The 18,104-nt window shown below is 34.9% G+C and overlaps 1 protein-coding gene across 1 annotated transcript; it reads right to left on the minus strand.

The window, feature by feature from the left end:
* Positions 1 to 15,263: 15,263 nt before the first annotated feature.
* LOC149226594 (putative aquaporin PIP2-3) lies at positions 15,264 to 16,603 on the minus strand. The gene is made up of 4 exons (XM_089375328.1): positions 16,290 to 16,603; positions 15,891 to 16,186; positions 15,628 to 15,768; positions 15,264 to 15,489 (listed from the first exon to the last, which is right to left on the minus strand). The coding sequence occupies exons 1-4, from the start codon at positions 16,573 to 16,575 to the stop codon at positions 15,358 to 15,360; spliced, it is 855 nt and encodes a 284-aa protein (XP_089231454.1). The 5' UTR covers positions 16,576 to 16,603; the 3' UTR covers positions 15,264 to 15,357.
* Positions 16,604 to 18,104: the final 1,501 nt, after the last annotated feature.

The raw sequence follows: 18,104 nt of genomic DNA on the forward strand, positions 1-18,104 counted from the left end.
TCGTCTTCCAAGCTGTGCAAGGGTAGTTACTCTGAACAGACAGCTATGCAGAAGTAGTGCAGCGCGTAGGATTGATTCGCGACTTTCCAGACCTCATCAAGACATCCCTAGGGTGCGGAAACCTGGTTCCAACACCCTCCCATACTACCTCGGGTGAGACCTCAGTCCACGCTCCGCGGATTGTTGCCAAAAAGGCCGATAGTTTCAGGATTTGCTTGGCTAAAACATTTATGAACCTGGGTCAATCCCCAATAAGCCAACAATTACTAAATATTTATAAATTGTTTATAAAAATATTTAAAAAATATCAGCATTGCTTTTTAGTACAAATGTTGTATTATACTCTCAACACACTAATGCTTTTTAGTTAAAGAGATAACCTAGTGCTCTATTATTAATTTGGTGGATTTTATATTGCACAAACACACCATTGCACTTCTTTAAGGTTGACTAATTGCACTTGGTTTCACTTTGGTTTCTAAATTTAATTTCAAAATTTTGTGAATTTAATATAAAGAGAGATATACACATCTAAAACTATATGAATAATATATTACTAAGCATATATGTTTGATCTCTTAGATTTAGTTTTGTCTTCATTAAATATGCTTAACACATGTTCAAAAAGTCAATTCAATTCAATTTAAGAGAATCTTAATAAGATATTTCAAGTTGATCATTTATCCTGGGAATCTCCCCTATTACATCCTAAGGCATTTGAATTTTTAGACATAAGATGTATAGTGTTTTAAAACACCTCACATTTCACAATACAAAAAGCATAGTTTCTAACATACAAGTGATGTTATTCTAAGCAAATATAGTTAGAAATATAATGATGGCATTTTTAACCTTAAAAAGTAGTCCTTCCATACTATGGCACTTTCCAATTCAATTGCGAATATGCAACGTTGTAACATTACACACATAGTTTTTGTAATTCCATTACCAAAATGGAACTAGGTGTGAATTTATAATGATTTTGTTTGATTAAGATTAAGCTTGAAGTTTATGTAATTCCATTTTCAAAATATGATGTTTATGTCAATAACCAAAATGGATTTTTGTATGAGGAAGCAAAGAATACCGAGCATATGTCGCTTAGAGGTTATATTTTAAACTTTTGTCAAAGTATTCTGGGCTTCTAAACTCTAGAGGTTGGTAGGATAGAACAACATTTCGCATTCGCTTGCTCAGATGGGTTCCGTTGAGAGATTAATTGCATATCAACCATATGAGCGTAATTTTTATTTAATATGACAGAAAAGAAGACTCACAAAGAGAGTTTCACATTTCATTCCCAAACACAGAAATTTATACATGGATTGAGCTTGAATTTCTACAGTGAAACCGACTGAGTATCTTTATTACTTACCTAAGCTTGTGGAATCTTATAGACTATTTCCACGTCAAATCACACTAACACTCTATAATGTACATAGCGTGATTATTTCTAACACTTTCTTTCAATCACAATCTAAATGGTAACTTGATTGTTGGTCTGAGTCTTAGCTAGGTTTACACATATGGCACAAAAATTTCATTTTGACTTTCTTTGCTACAATATATTGATGAAAGGCTTTCTTGAACTTGTTGCTCCAATTTTCTTTTCACTAAAATATTTCATTTTCACTTTCTTTGCTACAATATATTGATGAAATTTTTTCTTGAACTTGTTGCTCCAATCTTCTTTTTTCTTCTTCTTATTCTAGATCATGAACATTGGATATTGCTCCTTGTTACAATTAAGATGATGCCAATTCATTTTAACTTTTTCAGCGAATTCACTTCCATCATCAAATATTCTTAAGTCTTCTTCAATGGAAGGCTTTGGATAAGAATTGTTGGCTCCCTTGAAAACACTTTTATGTCCTCCATGTATTTGTTAGGCTCTCAATCCCATATTGCCTTGGTCATCGCTTTGGTCATCATCTGGATCTTCAACAAATTCTTGCAACTAGTTACACATTTTCTCCTAATCAACTAAAAACTCTTCAATTGCAAAATAATGTAGAATAAACTAAGGCTGATATTCATGGTCATCGACTAGATCATAATTTTTGTAACTCAAAAATACTAAAATAAAAAATTATTAGCTGACCGAAAAATACTTCCAAATGGACTCTCTTAAAAAATAAAATCACTATCGAACATTATCCTACTCATTGTACTCCGATCAAACTAGTGACCTTCTACTTGGCTCTCCACACGTGGCCGCCACAGTCAGCTCCCCACACGGTGCTCACGAACAACAGTCTCTGTGGATCGAACAATCCATTCAATTGGCCTTTCATGCTCAGTAACAACCACTCACTTTGTAAACCAGGCATACATAAATATTGAAGCTGAACCAAACAAGGATCGACCTTCAACACGACCCACCTGCACCATCCAACTCAGCGGATCGGCCCTACCTCCAAGGCTCTACTACACAGTGGGCTCTCCACACAACGGGCTCGATCTCTCGAAAACAAACTGCCAAGGGTCCGATATTCCTTTTAATAAATCCCGTCAACTCTCACAAAACACTTCTCTCAAACACAACAGGCGTCGCACAAAGCAACGCCACTCTACGTTGGTTGCTTCTCCTGGTAGCTTATCTGCTCCTCCACGCCTCTTCCAACGACAATCGATCACACAAATCAGAGGTTAACCCTTATGTTAATATCTAACACAGGTCTCTTCTCACCGTCGAGCAGATCCATTACTAATCCACTGCTCAACAGTCACGGTCGAACAAGGGATTCTTCTATTTCCTTGCGAGTTCTTTGCATTGAAGCGTTCATAATCTATAATGAACAATCCTCCAAATACACCGGGCTCTCCTTGTACTCGTGGATTTGTGCGCCTCAATGATCGACATAATCTTCTCCACACATAAGACTCGGTCTCGACACACCTAACTGAGTTCACTTCTCCGACACATAAGGCTCGGTCTCCACACGCTTAATTGAGTTCAGTTCTCCTAGGTCTTGACTCGAGCTACGCAAAAATCTTGATTCCACGCCACAATTGAAAAAAAACTTCACACACGGCTTACTAATACCCACGATTTAACCAAACAAAGATCCATGCAGATAATCACACATTAGATGAAGCTTCACTTGAGGGATGTAAGATAGTGTATGCTGGGAACTATGTGTGTAATATAAATTGATACAGTTGCAGAGATCTGAGAGATGAATGCATGATCCCATTGAAGGCAGGGGAAGAACTCTGGTTAATGATGTTAAAGTGCAAAGCCATTTTTGGCTTGGTATAGAAAGAATTGATAATTTGTTGTAGTGATCATATGTATGTAATTAATCCTTCAATTTTTTTATGTTTTGCAATGTACAATTATTCAAAAAAAATATGTTTATGTTTTTCAATGTACAAATTATTCAAAAGAAATATGTTTAAAACTTTTTAAATTTTTTTTTTTTAAGATTAACAGGTCGTAAGCGAAGTTCAAGAAATAGGACGCTAGGAGGCCTGAATATAAATCATTTTGTTGGTGCAAAATCAGAGTGTTGCAACTTAGATCATGCACTCATCAAATCTCACATGGGTTAAGTGGGTGAGATTTCCATGGTCTTGCGTGCCGTCAAGGGTGTTAGAAATAGTAATTACTCCTGTATGAGGAGTTGGCTAAACTTAGAGAGTCAGTTAACTGAGTGATTGAGTGTTGAGTCAAGTCAAGTTAAGTGATAGATGACTTTTAGTGTGTGGTTGCATGTGATTGCATGTCAAGATATTTTAGGCAAGTAGTTAGTTGGAAAAGGATAAAAATCGTTCATTGGGTTTATTGTAAGCCTCATGTTTTGTGTGATCAATAGAAGAGTGGGAGTTCGTGTTTTATGTGTGAATTCATGTTTTGTTTCCTTTGTGTTTCCAACCAATTGGGATCAAAAGTGAGATCAAATCAAAAAAATCTAGAAAGCTAGAAATTCTGTAGCAGCAGATCTAGAGCCCCAGTGATAATAGGGTCGAAAGTTTCACCACCACAGTTGAGAAATAAGCTGTCCGAAAAAAAAAAAAATGAAAAAAAATGTGTGTATCCGGGAGATTTGCGGTCACAGTCTGCAACACCATCATTCTTTTGATTCATCACAACCGACCACAACGAGAGGGATTGGGCCGCAGCCCTAGCCGTCGATCGATTGGAGTCCGCGGCCGTATTGACAGGTCAACCGCACGCAAACTCTAGTTTTCATCCATTAACGCAGTTTGCATCCATCCAAGCAAGATAATCTAATGAACCAGAAAGTCTGCAGCCGCTGCTTGCAGAACTGCTCTGTGTGAGTAATAACTCAGACCAAGAAGTGGGAAGTATTTTTCCCTGCGCCGAACCATAGTCACGATTGTTTTAGCCGATTGGCAAAGTTGTCATTGTCAAGCTTTCGTTCGCGGGTCAAGCTTTCATTCACCGCGTTAGAGCACTAACGCGAGTCTTCTTACCGTGGGAAGCGATAATATGTTTTCCGAACACATCACAACCTACGTTACTCTTCATAAAAGGTATGAAAGTTTATATATATGGTGAAAAGTTTCTTTCCCATGGTTCGTTTATATATGTTGAGTGGAAAACTCCTTTATTAAAAAGGGAGCATATTAAAAAGGGCACGAAAATCTGTGTAAAAGGAGTCACGTGGTGAGAGTTGACTCGATATTTTGTGGGAGTTACGTGGTAAGACTTTTCATATAGTGTTTAGGGATTTCATATAGTGTGAGTTATTTATAAAGAGTGGAAAGTTGAGTGATAATTTTTTTTTATTAAAAAGTGTATGGTGAAGAAATTTTGGTGTTTTTTAAGTTTTTTTTTTTTGGGAGAGATTTATGATAAAGATTTTCTTAAGAGAATAAAAAAAAAGGAAAAGGGTTTTATTAGCCACAGAATATGCAAAATTTCATATTTGGTTTTTTATCAATTATGACAGTTTTTGGGTGAAGATTGTGTCTTACAGGGGCGCATATTGAAAATTATATTTTTTTTGGGGGCGATATGGAAGATTGCCTCATGAAATCAGAAAAAAAACTATAAAAAAAGGAATGACAGCAGTCATGGGTCGTAAAGCGTGACTGAAGAATATTAAGAAAATGAATCGAAAAGAAGAGGCAGAGATTATTGCCATGGTTAGAGAGGTTCAGGCTGCAGCTGAGGAATTGAGAAGTCTAGCAAAAGACAAAGAAGAAATCGAGGGTGATTGGTGTAGCTTTGATATGCTACCACCTCCTATGTTTACAAGTGAATATTTTGATCATTGGGTTATAAAGATGCTAACTTTTCTTCGAGTTAAAGAGTTAATTGAGTACGATTCCAATAACCCATATGATGCAGTATGTGATGTTTTAGCATTGAATTTTATAAAACAAGCATTGGATGAGAAGTGTTTGTGCAGGGTAGCAAAAGCTACAACTTCCAAGGAAGCATGGAAATTCCTGGAAGCAGAGTTTGGTGCAAGGGAGAGTGACATGCAACAACAGGTTATGTTACAAGAACAGAAATCAATTGCAGATCTGAGCATAGATGAGCAAGACTCTGAGAGGAAAACAGAGCTTGGAGAATTCCACTCAAAAGTGGATGATGGTTGTCAAAACCATAAAATTGAAACTCATTATGCAATCATGCATATGGATGAAGAAGATGCAACAAAGATTGCAGAGAGAGAAGTAGGAGCCTCTGTATGTGAAGCAGAGCAAGAGCATATAAATGTTCCAGCAATCCAATCTAACGTGGATGACACAAACGATGGTGAATCCCACTGTGATGAGACACGTGTGGATGATGACTTCAAAGTTATGTGTGAATCGGTGAATCCAGCCGCCGCTGATGGATTTGGTGAAGTTGAAATTGTCAATGAAATTGATAATGAGCACATGCATGCTCAGATATCCCACCATAGTGTGGATGAATATTATGTTGATGATATGTGTGGTTTCTTTTTTGAAACAGGGATTGATTGTGGAAATATGGTAAGAACAATGTTTGATGAAATGTTGAAGATTGAAGCTGCCATTGTAGTAGCAAGATATGAAGCAGTTGGAACTGCTCATGAAGTAGTATGTGATCTAGCAACAGTTGATGATCAAGAACATGATAAAGTGATTAAAGAGTTTTTTATGAGAATATCCACTAACAGCATAACAGTGGAAGACAACCTCCATGCAGTTGAAAAGAAGGCAGATGTAGAGTAGGAAGCTCTCACTGAAGAGCATAATAAAGATGTTTTTAACATTGTTTTTGAATATGCAGGTGTTCAAAATAGCATGGACGAAAAAGTTGAAAACAAGGTTGTTAATAAATTTGATGCAGATTTGAAGCTCATTGAAGAATGGATTCAGAAACCAATAGAACAAATTGAAGCGAGTCTTAAAGCAGCAGATGAAATAAAAGAATTGAATGAAATGGTGAATATTGATCTTGAGTGTGCAAATTACAGGAAAAAAACAGCAGTACCTGATGATGGAAGTGAAAAGAATGATATGGATGTTTCTGAAGAAAAAGATGAATGCATTGAAACCATTTTTCAGCAATGGAGTCAAGAAGAGATAAAATTCTGCTATCAAGAAATATGGCAGAAAGAAAGTCAGGAATATGAAGTGCAAGAAGAAAAGCAAAGAAGACAATTTGAAGATGCCATGTTATGGCAATAGTCCATGGTTGAATGAATATTTGAAGAGGAAAGTGTAGTAGACAAGATCAGATTGTGTTTTAGCACAAATTCAAGACAAGTCAAAGAAAAATTGCAGCAACAAGAAGTGAATAAAGCCTACAACAAGAAAGTTCAACAGAGAATGAAGCAATTTCGAGGATATAGAATCTGGAAGAAAAGAAAAAGAAAATGCAAAATTGTAAAATTCTTGAGTCATTGTAAGCCTAGCTGAGACATATACCAGTAGGCATGTTTGTGTGATAGTTGAGTCATACAGTCGTAATTAAGGGGGAGTGTTAGAAATAGTAATTACTCCCGCATGAGGAGTTGGCTAAACTTAGAGAGTCAGTTAACTGAGTGATTGAGTGTTTGAGTGTTGAGTCAAGTTGAGTTAAGTGATAGACGAATTTTAGTGTGTGGTTGCATGTGATTGCATGTCAAGATATTTTAGGCAAGTAGCTAGTTGGAAAATGATAAATACCCTTCACCGGATTCATTGTAAGCATCATGTTTTGCGTGATCAATAGAAGAGAGACAACTCGTGTTTTATGTGTGAATTCATGTTTTGTCTCCTCTGCCTTTCCAACAAGGGGTTCCCAAGAAATATTGAAGGATTTTAGAAATGCTTGTGCAAATGTGTGGATGTTTCATTAATTAGTTGGCCCTTTTTGTAATTCCCTTTATTCCCTTGAATTAATTGGTTTCTTTTGTTAATTCCCTTTATTCCATATTACTAGATGCAAATGGAAATATCTCACCTCTTAGTGACAATGAAGGGAGCCCTGTAAGAATGTGTTTTCCAGATAGAGTGGACTTGTCTATTCCAATAATTTGCCTGGTTTCCTTTTACAATTATAAAAATGATTCCAATTGCATTAGTTAAAGCAAGAAAAACTATAGCATATAGAAGGTATCATTGTGTTTTGTGTATTCTAAATTGCACGGAAATGATTTATAATGATGAGAATTTTCTTCACAAACTTTGAATTGAAAGAGCATAGCAAGTTGTTTACCATACAAGATGAAGTTGGCATTCCATTAGGTCATTTATATTTTAGGTTTTTAGGTTTTTGTTTCCTTGTAATAAGGAAATGGTGATGTATATGTTGATGTATAAGGTAAATAATTTTTCCAGTGATATTTAAGTGAAAATTTATTCCAAGTTTAATGGAAAAGGTTGTAAGCAAATTTTTCTTAGTTTACATCGTTAATATGCGATTATGTACAACAAAAAGAATTGAAAAATAAAATCTTCAATGTAGCTTCTGAAAGCCCAGAAGTTATAAAAACAACATAGAATGAAGCAAAGTGTCGGTTGTATTATTCAGATAAAACTTAAAAATGAGATGTTTTCGTTTTATACGATACGTAGCAGCCTTCACAGTCGAAGAAATCTACAACAATGCAAATATTGATGTGGCTTTTGAGATGTAAATTTTATAGTTTTTTTTATGTGTCATGTGTTTTGTAGGGTGTTTATGGATAAATCACGGTATCAGAGTCATAAGTAATGCTCTGTTGGGAATTTGAAAACAAATTTATTTATTTTTAAATGGTATTGAATAATATATTTATTTTTAAAATGCTGTAAGAGTTGATGATTTAGAAATTCATTATAATCTTTGATAATTTTTTTATTAAATTGAATATTTGTCTCACATAAATTTTTGTTATAGTTTTCTATAAATGTAAAATAAGTTTGTGAACTGAAATTTATAAGTTTCAGAATTTTTTGTGTATGTTTTGGAATTTTATTAGTTGTCATTTGTTATTTTCGTTGAATTTGAATTTAGAATTTATCCATTGCTGGTCTACTACATAATTTTGGTTTTACCACTATTTCTTAATAAATTTATTTTTGTAATAAAAAATATTTGTTTATATAATTAGTGTTGGTTTGTAAATTTACAGTAATAAATAAATTGATTTGATCTCAAAACATATTAATTTTATTTCATAAAGAATTTCCTTGTTTGATTTTTTATTTTATTTTTTAATTATGAATTAAGATTTTAGACACAGTTTCTATTCATCTATTTATCCAGATACCATAATGGTATTGAATGTTAATAGATAAATGTTTTAAACTTCTTTAATTTTATTTCATAAAGAATTTCCTTAATAAATTGTTTGATTTTTTATTTTTTATTTTAATTATGAATTAAGATTTTAGACACAGTTTCTATTCGTCTATTTATCCAGATACCATAATGGTATTGAATGTTAATAGATAAATGTTTTAAACTTATCTTTAAGCTAATTTTATAGTTTATATTGTAATTTATATTGTAATGAGTACCAGACTGGGCTTGTGGTTGGTTCCGTGTAGAGCTTCCGTGACGAGAGCCGCGAATTGGTAACCTGTAAACACAACGATTGAATTGAGTGGCCATGGTTCGAGCATACAGACGTGTGTTGATGATGTTAAGAACAATAATTGGAACTGCGAAATGCATTTCGTAAATGGCAGGAACATTGGGAGCCACCACAGAGACCTAAATAAATATAAGCAACGAGAGTGAATAAGATTAAGGTTCTATATTATTATGCTCTGCTGGGTTTGAAAATGAATATTCTGATATGAAAGATTCCAATACTTACGACATCCCCTCGTGAGATATTGTGAGCAGAGAGAAGAGAAGCGAGCCTGCGACAGCGCTGGTATGTATGAGACCATGTGAATTGACTGTTATCATAAACAAGAGGTGCAGTCTCCATAGACAATGGAAGATTTTTCTATGAATTGAATTGGAGATAGAGGAGTATTATTCGCTTGTGCCTGCACCTCTCCAACGCTTCTCTCGAGGGCTCGAACCTCCGCCTTTGTGCCATGGGTTCAACAACGCCTTTGTGCCATGGTTTCAGCAACACCTAGCATGGAGGCGAGTCAACCGTCCTCGAATGTATTGGCTAGGGTCTATGTTTTAATAATTGGTCAGAGCGAGCATGCATGTACAACTCAAACCAAGTTTTGGCACTCTGCCATGTCTCAAACCAAGTTCCGTCTCTCTGCCATGTCTACAACTCTCCGATCAGTAGCCTCAAAATCACTCTTTAAAAAATAGTTTTTGGGTTTCAAATTCCCTCCATTCAAGTATGCAAGCCCATGCAGCAAGGCAACAAGAAGCTCGATAATAAAAACCAAAAAGATGCCTTTACAATAAATAAATAAAAAATCAGAAATGCATTAAAAACCCTGTCGAAAGATTCGAACATAGGTACATTATAACACAGCAAGATTATAGTGCGACCACTTGGGAGAATTCAGAGACATAAAAGAGTAGTTGAGTGACACAGAGCAAGAGACTGGTGACAAGTTATGACCAACGAATAAACGATTGAAGGTATTAACGTTGAAAGTATTAATAATATTCAACATTATTATTTAATGTCAATCGTCCACGTTATCATCCATAAATAATAGCTCAATCAATTTTCCTATCAAATCATAAAAATTAAGTGCACCATATGGAAAATTTGTTGATCATATCTGCCAACTAAAATCTCGATGCCAATTGTGATAAAAAGCTTATAAATTATTAGTATTAACTAATAAAAATAAAATATTAAATCATAAAAAAATAAAATAAAATAAATTGTTATTTAAATATATATACAAATAATATATATTTATAATTTATTAACATTAATGATAAAACAAACTACATAGCAATCCATTATTCTGGCCCCATCAATTCTAACTTCTATAAGAAAAAGAATCTAGATAAAAATAGTCTATACAATGGTTTAGAGAATGATATTTCTAGCCTAAGAAATGAAGGTAATATCCTTTTAATGGGTGACTTTAATGCTCGAACTTTAAGCAACCAAGCTATTCTTCTAAGAAATCATTCCAACCCTAATCCTCTTTGGTTAGATGAAGACCTTACTTTGGCTAGCCGGTACAAAAGGAGCTCTGAAGAGCTTGGGGAGAATTTGTTTGGGTCAGAGCTAGTCAAGCTCTGTAGTGTTCAAGATCTCATAATTTGCAACGGTCTAAAGAAGTGGCCCAATTCTAGCCAGATGACTTGCATCCATGGGGTTTGTATTAGCGTGGTAGACTATGTTATTTCCAATCTCCCTTTATATAATGAAATAATAAATTTTGACATCTTAAACGACCACGAACCTGACTGTGATCATAGCCCTTTACTTATAACTCTCAATTTTGTCATGCATAGAGATCCAATAGAAGATAATCCTTATAGCCAAAAGAACTTAATCTTTGATGGAAATAAAAACGATCTCTTTCTAAATGAATTAAAAACTAATTTGCTCCCTTTATCTAGTATAGACAATATAGAAGACTTCTATCATAATTTTACTACTACCCTCTCATATTCTATTAACAAGTTCTCAATCGAAGTTTCAAGTAATAAAAGAAATAGAAAAACCAACCCACAATATGACAAAGATTGTACAAGTGCGAGGAGAGAAATTAAGGAAGTTGTTGATGAATCTCTTAAAATTGGCAAGATAAAAATATACAAAGCCCTAACTAAAAGGAAAAAAATACAGTATATTCATAAAAAACGAGAATCTCTTACACCTCTCTAAGGTAGCTCCTAAGAAATTCTTGAGGTAGATTCTAACTAGGAAAACTAAAGATAATAATAAAATTGCTTTACACGACTGGAATTCCTATCTTAAAAAGCTTTATGAATCTCCAAATGTCATGGATAACTTTGAAACCCTGCTCACAACAAAAGAATTTTTCTCATTAGAAGACATTGATTTTGGGGTTAAACGCCTGGAAAATGGGAAAGCTAAGGACATTGAAGGTTAGTAAGCGGAAATATTAAAAATTGGAGGTCCTGTCCTCATCCCCCACATCGACAGGCTTTTCAATCAAGCGGTCAAGCAAGGGTTCCCTAAACCATGGATTTAAAGCCTCATTATCCCTATTTTTAAAAGTGGGGATACAAATAACCCCTCTAATTATCGGACAATTATGATCAGCCCTCTCTTAGCCAAGTTATATGGTATTATTTTGGAAAAGAAGTTGAGCATGTGGCTTGAAAGTGAAGGTAAGTGGGCTAAAGGCCAAGCGGGTTTTAGAAGGCAACACTCAACAACGAACCACCTCATTACGCTTAGGATCATTGTGGAGGAATGTCGCAATGATAAATCCAATCCGTTTTGTTGCTTTATGGACTTTAGAAAGGCTTTCGATACGGTTCTTAGAAACAACCTATGGAATAGATTAGAAGAGCTAAAGGTTCCTTTCGAGTTGAGAGCTGCCGCTATAAGGTTATACGAGAATGTAATTGCCAAGTTAAAGAGAAATGAGGGGTGGTCGAAAGATATTAAGTGTAATATTGGAGTTAAACAAGGTTGCCCCCTCTCCCCTACCCTATTTGGCATTTACATCGACAAGCTAGAAGGTTGTTTAGAGGAAGCAGGTTGTGCTGGCATGATCTTAGCTGGGATAGTCATCATCCTTCTTCTCTATGCTGATGATATTGTTCTTCTCGCAAGGTGCCCATCTGATCTTGATAAGCAACTTAGACTTCTTAAGGATTTCTACTCTACCATGGGTATGACTGTTAACACTGACAAAACAAAAGTTATGATTATCAAATCCAAGAAGGACACTTACGCTAATTTTATGTATGACAATAGTAACTTGGAGGAAGTGTCTTCTTACAAGTACCTAGGAATTGATATTCATCACAAGCTCAACTGGAACTATAGCATTGAGAAAAGGATTAATGGGGGGTGGAAAGCTTATTTTGGTCTTGAAAATAATTGTAAAACGACAAACCTCATAAAGTGGGATACAAAAAAGTTCCTCTTTGAAACATTAGTCAATCCTGTTATCTTAAATGAATGTGAGGTTTGGGGTTGCAACATCTCTAGAGAATCCTGGAGAAATATTGAGCAAATCCAGAAGTGTTTTATAACGTATAACCTCAAAATTAAAAGCAATACACCCTATCCTATTCTCCTTATAGAAGTGGGTCTTTCCCCTATCGAGAGCCTAGCTATAACTAGGCTTCTGTTGTACAAGCACAAACTTAATAACATAGGAGACCAAAGAATTCCTAAGCTAGCTTTAAATTCCAACCAAAACCACCTAAGGCTCAAACGAGGTTGGTATAAAGACACCAGGGCCTAGTTAAACCATTGGGAGATCGATGAGAATGTTGCATTGCAAAACATTAATAACATTAAAAATATTGTTATTTCTAAGTTCAAAGAAAAAATGTGGTGTGAGAAATATTTAAAAGCTAAAAGAAAATTAAGATATTATAAAGAGGTCATCAACCCCACCCTAGAAGATCAAAAGTATCTCTCTGTTTTAACTAGCTCAAAGAAGAAAATTAATATAACCAAGATTAGAACGAACTCTCATGAGCTCCATAGTGAAACGGGTCGTTGGGTAGTTCCTAAAACACCATGGATGGAAAGGATCTGGCATCTGTGTGAGAATATGAACATCGAGGATGAAAATCACTTCCTCTTAGAGTGCCCTGAGTACAACCACATTAGATGTCAGTTTCATAATCTTTGTTGCAATACTGACCTTCCTAGCCTTTTACGATGTCAAAATTATAGTGGCTCGGGAGGCTTCTCTTCAAGCTATTTGAGCATAGGAATAAAATCTTAAATCAAACTAAATAATTCATTTCTTTAGGTCTGATAGACCAAAGTTTGGTCTCAGTGGACGATCATCATCATCATCATCATCATCATCATCATCATCATCATCATCATCATCATCATCATCATCATCATCATCATCATCATCATCATCATCATCATCATCATCATCATCATCAATTATTACAATTTTTTATATAATCACATTATTTATATATTAAATAAAATTTGCAATTTTTATTTTAATAAAATTTTGATTTTTTTTAATAATTTTTAATAAAAAATAATATGAAAATAAAAATTTCTCATCTAACTATAAAATATAAAATAAGAATTGTTAAAATAATATCATAATAAAAAATAAGAATTGTTAAAATAATATCATAATAAAAAATTGTGGATTATTACATTGAAAAATGTAATATAAAATTATATTTTATATATCAAAATTATATATCTATATATATATATATATATATATAATTACATCACAAATACAAAATAAAACATTTTCATTTAATTGTAGAGTTTTTTTAGTGTGATTTTTTGGATTTTTTGGCAGCCACGAAAATTTGAGGTGAAATCTAGATTTGTGTTATTTAAATTGCTTTTTTGATTGTATATATGGATTCATCACCCTAAAAAACCCCTAGAGCACTTAGATTGTGTAGGGGTTACCCATCAAACTTGTGATTTCTAGATTGTGCAGGGGTTACCCATCAAACTTGTGATTTCTATAAATTCTTGCAGGATTTTAGAGAAATTAGACTGGCAAAATCCCATAAGAAAGGCTTCCAAAAGGTAAAGACAGCTCGCCATAATTAGTACATTGAAAAAAGTGAAAATTTTCTCTGTACTCCGTGGTGTGTCCTATGGATTCTGGTGGAAGCAACATTGTGAAAACTAATCCATTTTGTCTTCACAATTTGTCCAACCCTTCCTACCCAATATGGCAACATATAAACCAGCAATTTCTTCAAAAAATGACATAAAGAATTTAGCTCCTCTTGTCATTTGGCTATTTACATGCGTAGTTTACTCCAAGGCATAATGAAATTCGCAACAACAAAATTCCATCAATAAATAAGCAACCATTGAAGTAGTAGGTTGCTCTTCGTATTAGAATTTTCTAAAAAAAAATCCAAATAATCTTTTATCTTATGATTTTCCAAATTTTTTTATTTCGTGAGTTTATCTTTACACTTTCAAAGACAATTACTAGTTCTTAACACATTCAGTTAACATTGATGTGACATTTTTGACTATGAAGTGTTGGATAAACCAATGATAATGTCGTAGGATTCCTCTTACCTTTCAGGAATCAAATCTGTCATGTCGAACCTAAAAAAATGGTTCATAAATGTTAAATGCTCTTTCCGTTTGTTCATATGCATTATCATTTAATTTTTGAGCATTTTATTTTCACGGATTTTTAATAATTATTAATGAAAAATTTAAAATTCGAATCGTTCCTTCCGAATTTGAAAATATTCCAGTTACATTTTTTTCCCAAGAAATTCGAGTTACAAATTACGATGACCATAAGTCGTATTTTTCTTCCAATAGTAAAGTGCAGCATTTTTTTGAAAACGCCTAGAAATTCAAATCCCCGACCCAACACCATTCCTCGCTAATTACCAGCGGCTCCGAGCGATATTAAAGTAATAGTATTTAGCTCGCTGTTCTTTATGGCTGCCCACAACAACCTTAATACTATACTCGGGGCCATAAAATTGATTGGTTAATAATATATTTTTAATTTATGTATGAACGTGTAAATAATTGGTGTATGTGCAGTTTAGTTTTTATTAATTTTAAATTAAAATTTCATATAAAAAGAAAAATGCAAAGTAGAAATGAAATATGTGTAGATTATATATGTAGAGAGTGTGTTTGAATATAATTATTTGTCTTAATATAAAGAAAGTAATACTAAATTATTTCCGTAAACAACACCAACATCTACGAGAGGGAAGGTATGAACAACGGCTGCACTATATTCATGGTATTTATTAATATTAATATTCTTCTAAAGCTCCATATTGGAGATCTTACGATACAAACGTTCACTTATTGAACTGCAGGATATAATAAAGAGGGGTCCTGTAAAGTTTGCATTCTAGATTTCAGTGGTTAGGTGGCCACGCAGCGACCCCGAGTTTTTCAGGCCAAAACGACCCGCCGTTAGAATGTACTGGTGAGACACCGCGGCAACCGCAGCTCCAATCAGTGGACCAACCCAGAATATCCACTGCCACACATTCAAAATCCATTAAACGACAAGTCACCATCAAATTCCATTTCTATCCATACAAATCTCCTTTTTGAGGTTATTTAGATCAGTAAAATGCAATGCTTCCAAACAGGGAATTATAGGTATTATTCTTACCAGGTCATCCAAGGATTTTTGATGGCCGTATATCAAAGCGGGCCCAAAGCTCCTGGCAGGGTTGATGCCTGTGCCTGTGATGGGAATGGTTGCCAAATGGACCAAGAATACCGCTAACCCAATTGGAATCGGAGCCAAAACCTGCATTAACCACTTAGTCATATTAGTAATTTCCATCAGTGAATGAATGTTTAATAACACCAAGGTTCATATATATAGAGAAAGAGTTTCAAGGGTGGCAGAGTATGATTTGTGTTATGTACAGGGATGTGGGAGTGGCGGGCTTTGCGCTTGGGGTCTGCTGCAGAGAAGACGGTGTAAACCAAGACGAACGTGCCAATCATCTCGGCAAGAAGGGCAGTTTCCTTGGAATAACCCAGAGATACAGAGTTCGATCCTCCTCCGGTGGAGGCATAGAAACTCCCCTGAATGCCCTTCACAAGGGCAGTTCCGCATAGGGCACCCAGGCATTGAGCTATAATGTACAATAGGGAGCGAGGAAGAGAGACCTTGCGGGCAAGAAACAATGCAAATGTGACTGCCGGGTTGACGTGACCCCCTGCACACACGCTTTGATGATTAATGTGATTCAACTTAGCCTTCAATACATATATGGAATCAGATTATGATCAGGGCTGCCGGATACGCTTGGCTTCTTATACCTGAAATTGCCGATATGCAGTATATGAGAACGGAGATCATCCCTCCGAAAGCCGAGGCTTCTCCCAACAGCCCCACTCCGCCACAGGCACCTTTGGTTGCTTTGTTTTCAACAACAGTTGTGAGTGTAATGTAGAGGAAAAGCAGCGTAGCAACGAACTCAGCTATGGCGGCTCTGTAGAACGACCACAACTTCAATTCTAGCGAATCCAAAAGAGGGGCGGGTGCATGATCTTCGTAGTCCATCGTCTGTTGTTCTCCGCCTTCTAATTCCATAGCTGACATCATGCTCTTCTTCTCAGCTTAATCGCAAATTCTAAACTGATAACAATGGATACTCCGCTATCTGGATTGTACAGCGGAAGGCCGTCGATTAAATAGTACCGTGGCGTGCTAACGTAGCGTGGCCGTCACATGACCATAGAGTATAAGCGATCTGGATTTGCTGTAGAGGGACCCGTCTCGACAGCTCAGCAAATTTTTTGTATGAGGAAGCAAAGAATACTGAGCTTATGTCGCTTAGAGGTTATATTTTAAACATGTCAAAGTATTCTTGGCTTCTAAACTCCAGAGGTTGGTAGGATAGAACAACATTTCGCATTCGCTTGCTCAGATGGGTTCCGTTGAGAGATTAATTGCATCTCAACCGTATGAGCATAATTTTTATTCAATGTGACAGAAATGAAGACTCACCAACAGAGTTTCACATTTCATTCCCAAACACGGAAATTTATACATGGATGGAGTCGGAATTTCTACAGTGAAATTTATTGATTATCTTTATTATTTATCTGAACTTGTGGACTCTTAAGACTATGTAGAGATTTACACTGATACTCTATAATTTACCTATATTGATTATTTTTAATATTTTCCTTTTTTTCTTGATTATTTCTAATATTTTTTTAATCACAATTTAAATGTTAATTTGACTATTGGTTTAAGTCTTAGCTAGGTTTACACACATGATTCAAATATTTCATTTTGACCTAATGAAAATTTCTCTTGAACTTGTTGCTCCAATCTTCTTTCTACTAAAATATTTCATTTTCACTTTCTTTACTACAATATATTGATAAAAAGATTTCTTCAACTTGTTGGTCCAATCTTTTTTTCTTCTTCTTATTCTAGATCATGAACATTAGATATTGCTCCTTGTTACAACTAAAATGATGCCAATTCATTTTAACTTTTTCAGCAAATTCACTTCCATCATCGAATATTCTTAAATTTTTTTGAATAGAAAACTTTAAATAAAAATTATTAATTCCCTATATATCTTTCCTATATTTGTTGCACTCTCAATCCATATTACCTACATGATCCCTTTAGTCATCATCTAGATCTTCAACAAATTCTTGCAACTCATAATCAACTAATAACTCTTCAATCATGTGGAATGAACTGCAGCTCATATTCATAGCCATCAATAAAATCATTCCTTTTATCGAATAATTTTTCTTACTAAAATTACTAAATAAAAAATATTAGCTGACCTAAATGGACTCTCTAAAAAAATCATCAAAAACAACACTATCGAACTCATTGTACTCCACTCAGAATAGTGACCACCCACTCCACACGGTGGCCGCCATAGTCAGCTCTACACACGGTGTCACGAACAACTGTCTCTGTGGATCGAACAATCCATTCAATTGGCCTTCCATGCTCAGTAAAACCAGGCATACATAAATATTGAAGTTGAACCAAACAAGTATCGACTTTCGACTTTTGACTCGAGCTACGCACAAATCTTGATTCCACGCCACAATTGAAAAAAACTTCACACACGGCTTACTAATACCCATGCAGGGTTG

The sequence above is a fragment of the Pinus tabuliformis genome, chromosome J (genome assembly GCF_031772625.1).
Source record: "Pinus tabuliformis cultivar Carrire ecotype Pingquan chromosome J, CPIR1, whole genome shotgun sequence".
Taxonomy (NCBI): Eukaryota; Viridiplantae; Streptophyta; class Pinopsida; order Pinales; family Pinaceae; genus Pinus; species Pinus tabuliformis.

Bases quoted from the DNA above. Each gene is read 5' to 3' on its own strand.
- LOC149226594 (XM_089375328.1), bottom strand. From the start codon at position 16,575: ATGATGTCAGCTATGGAATTAGAAGGCGGAGAACAACAGACGATGGAC. The intron at 16,187-16,289 runs GTATAAGAAGCC...GCGTGTGTGCAG, and splicing joins CTGCATATCGGCAATTTCAG to GGGGTCACGTCAACCCGGCA. The intron at 15,490-15,627 runs GTAAGAATAATA...AATGTGTGGCAG, and splicing joins AAAAATCCTTGGATGACCTG to TGGATATTCTGGGTTGGTCC.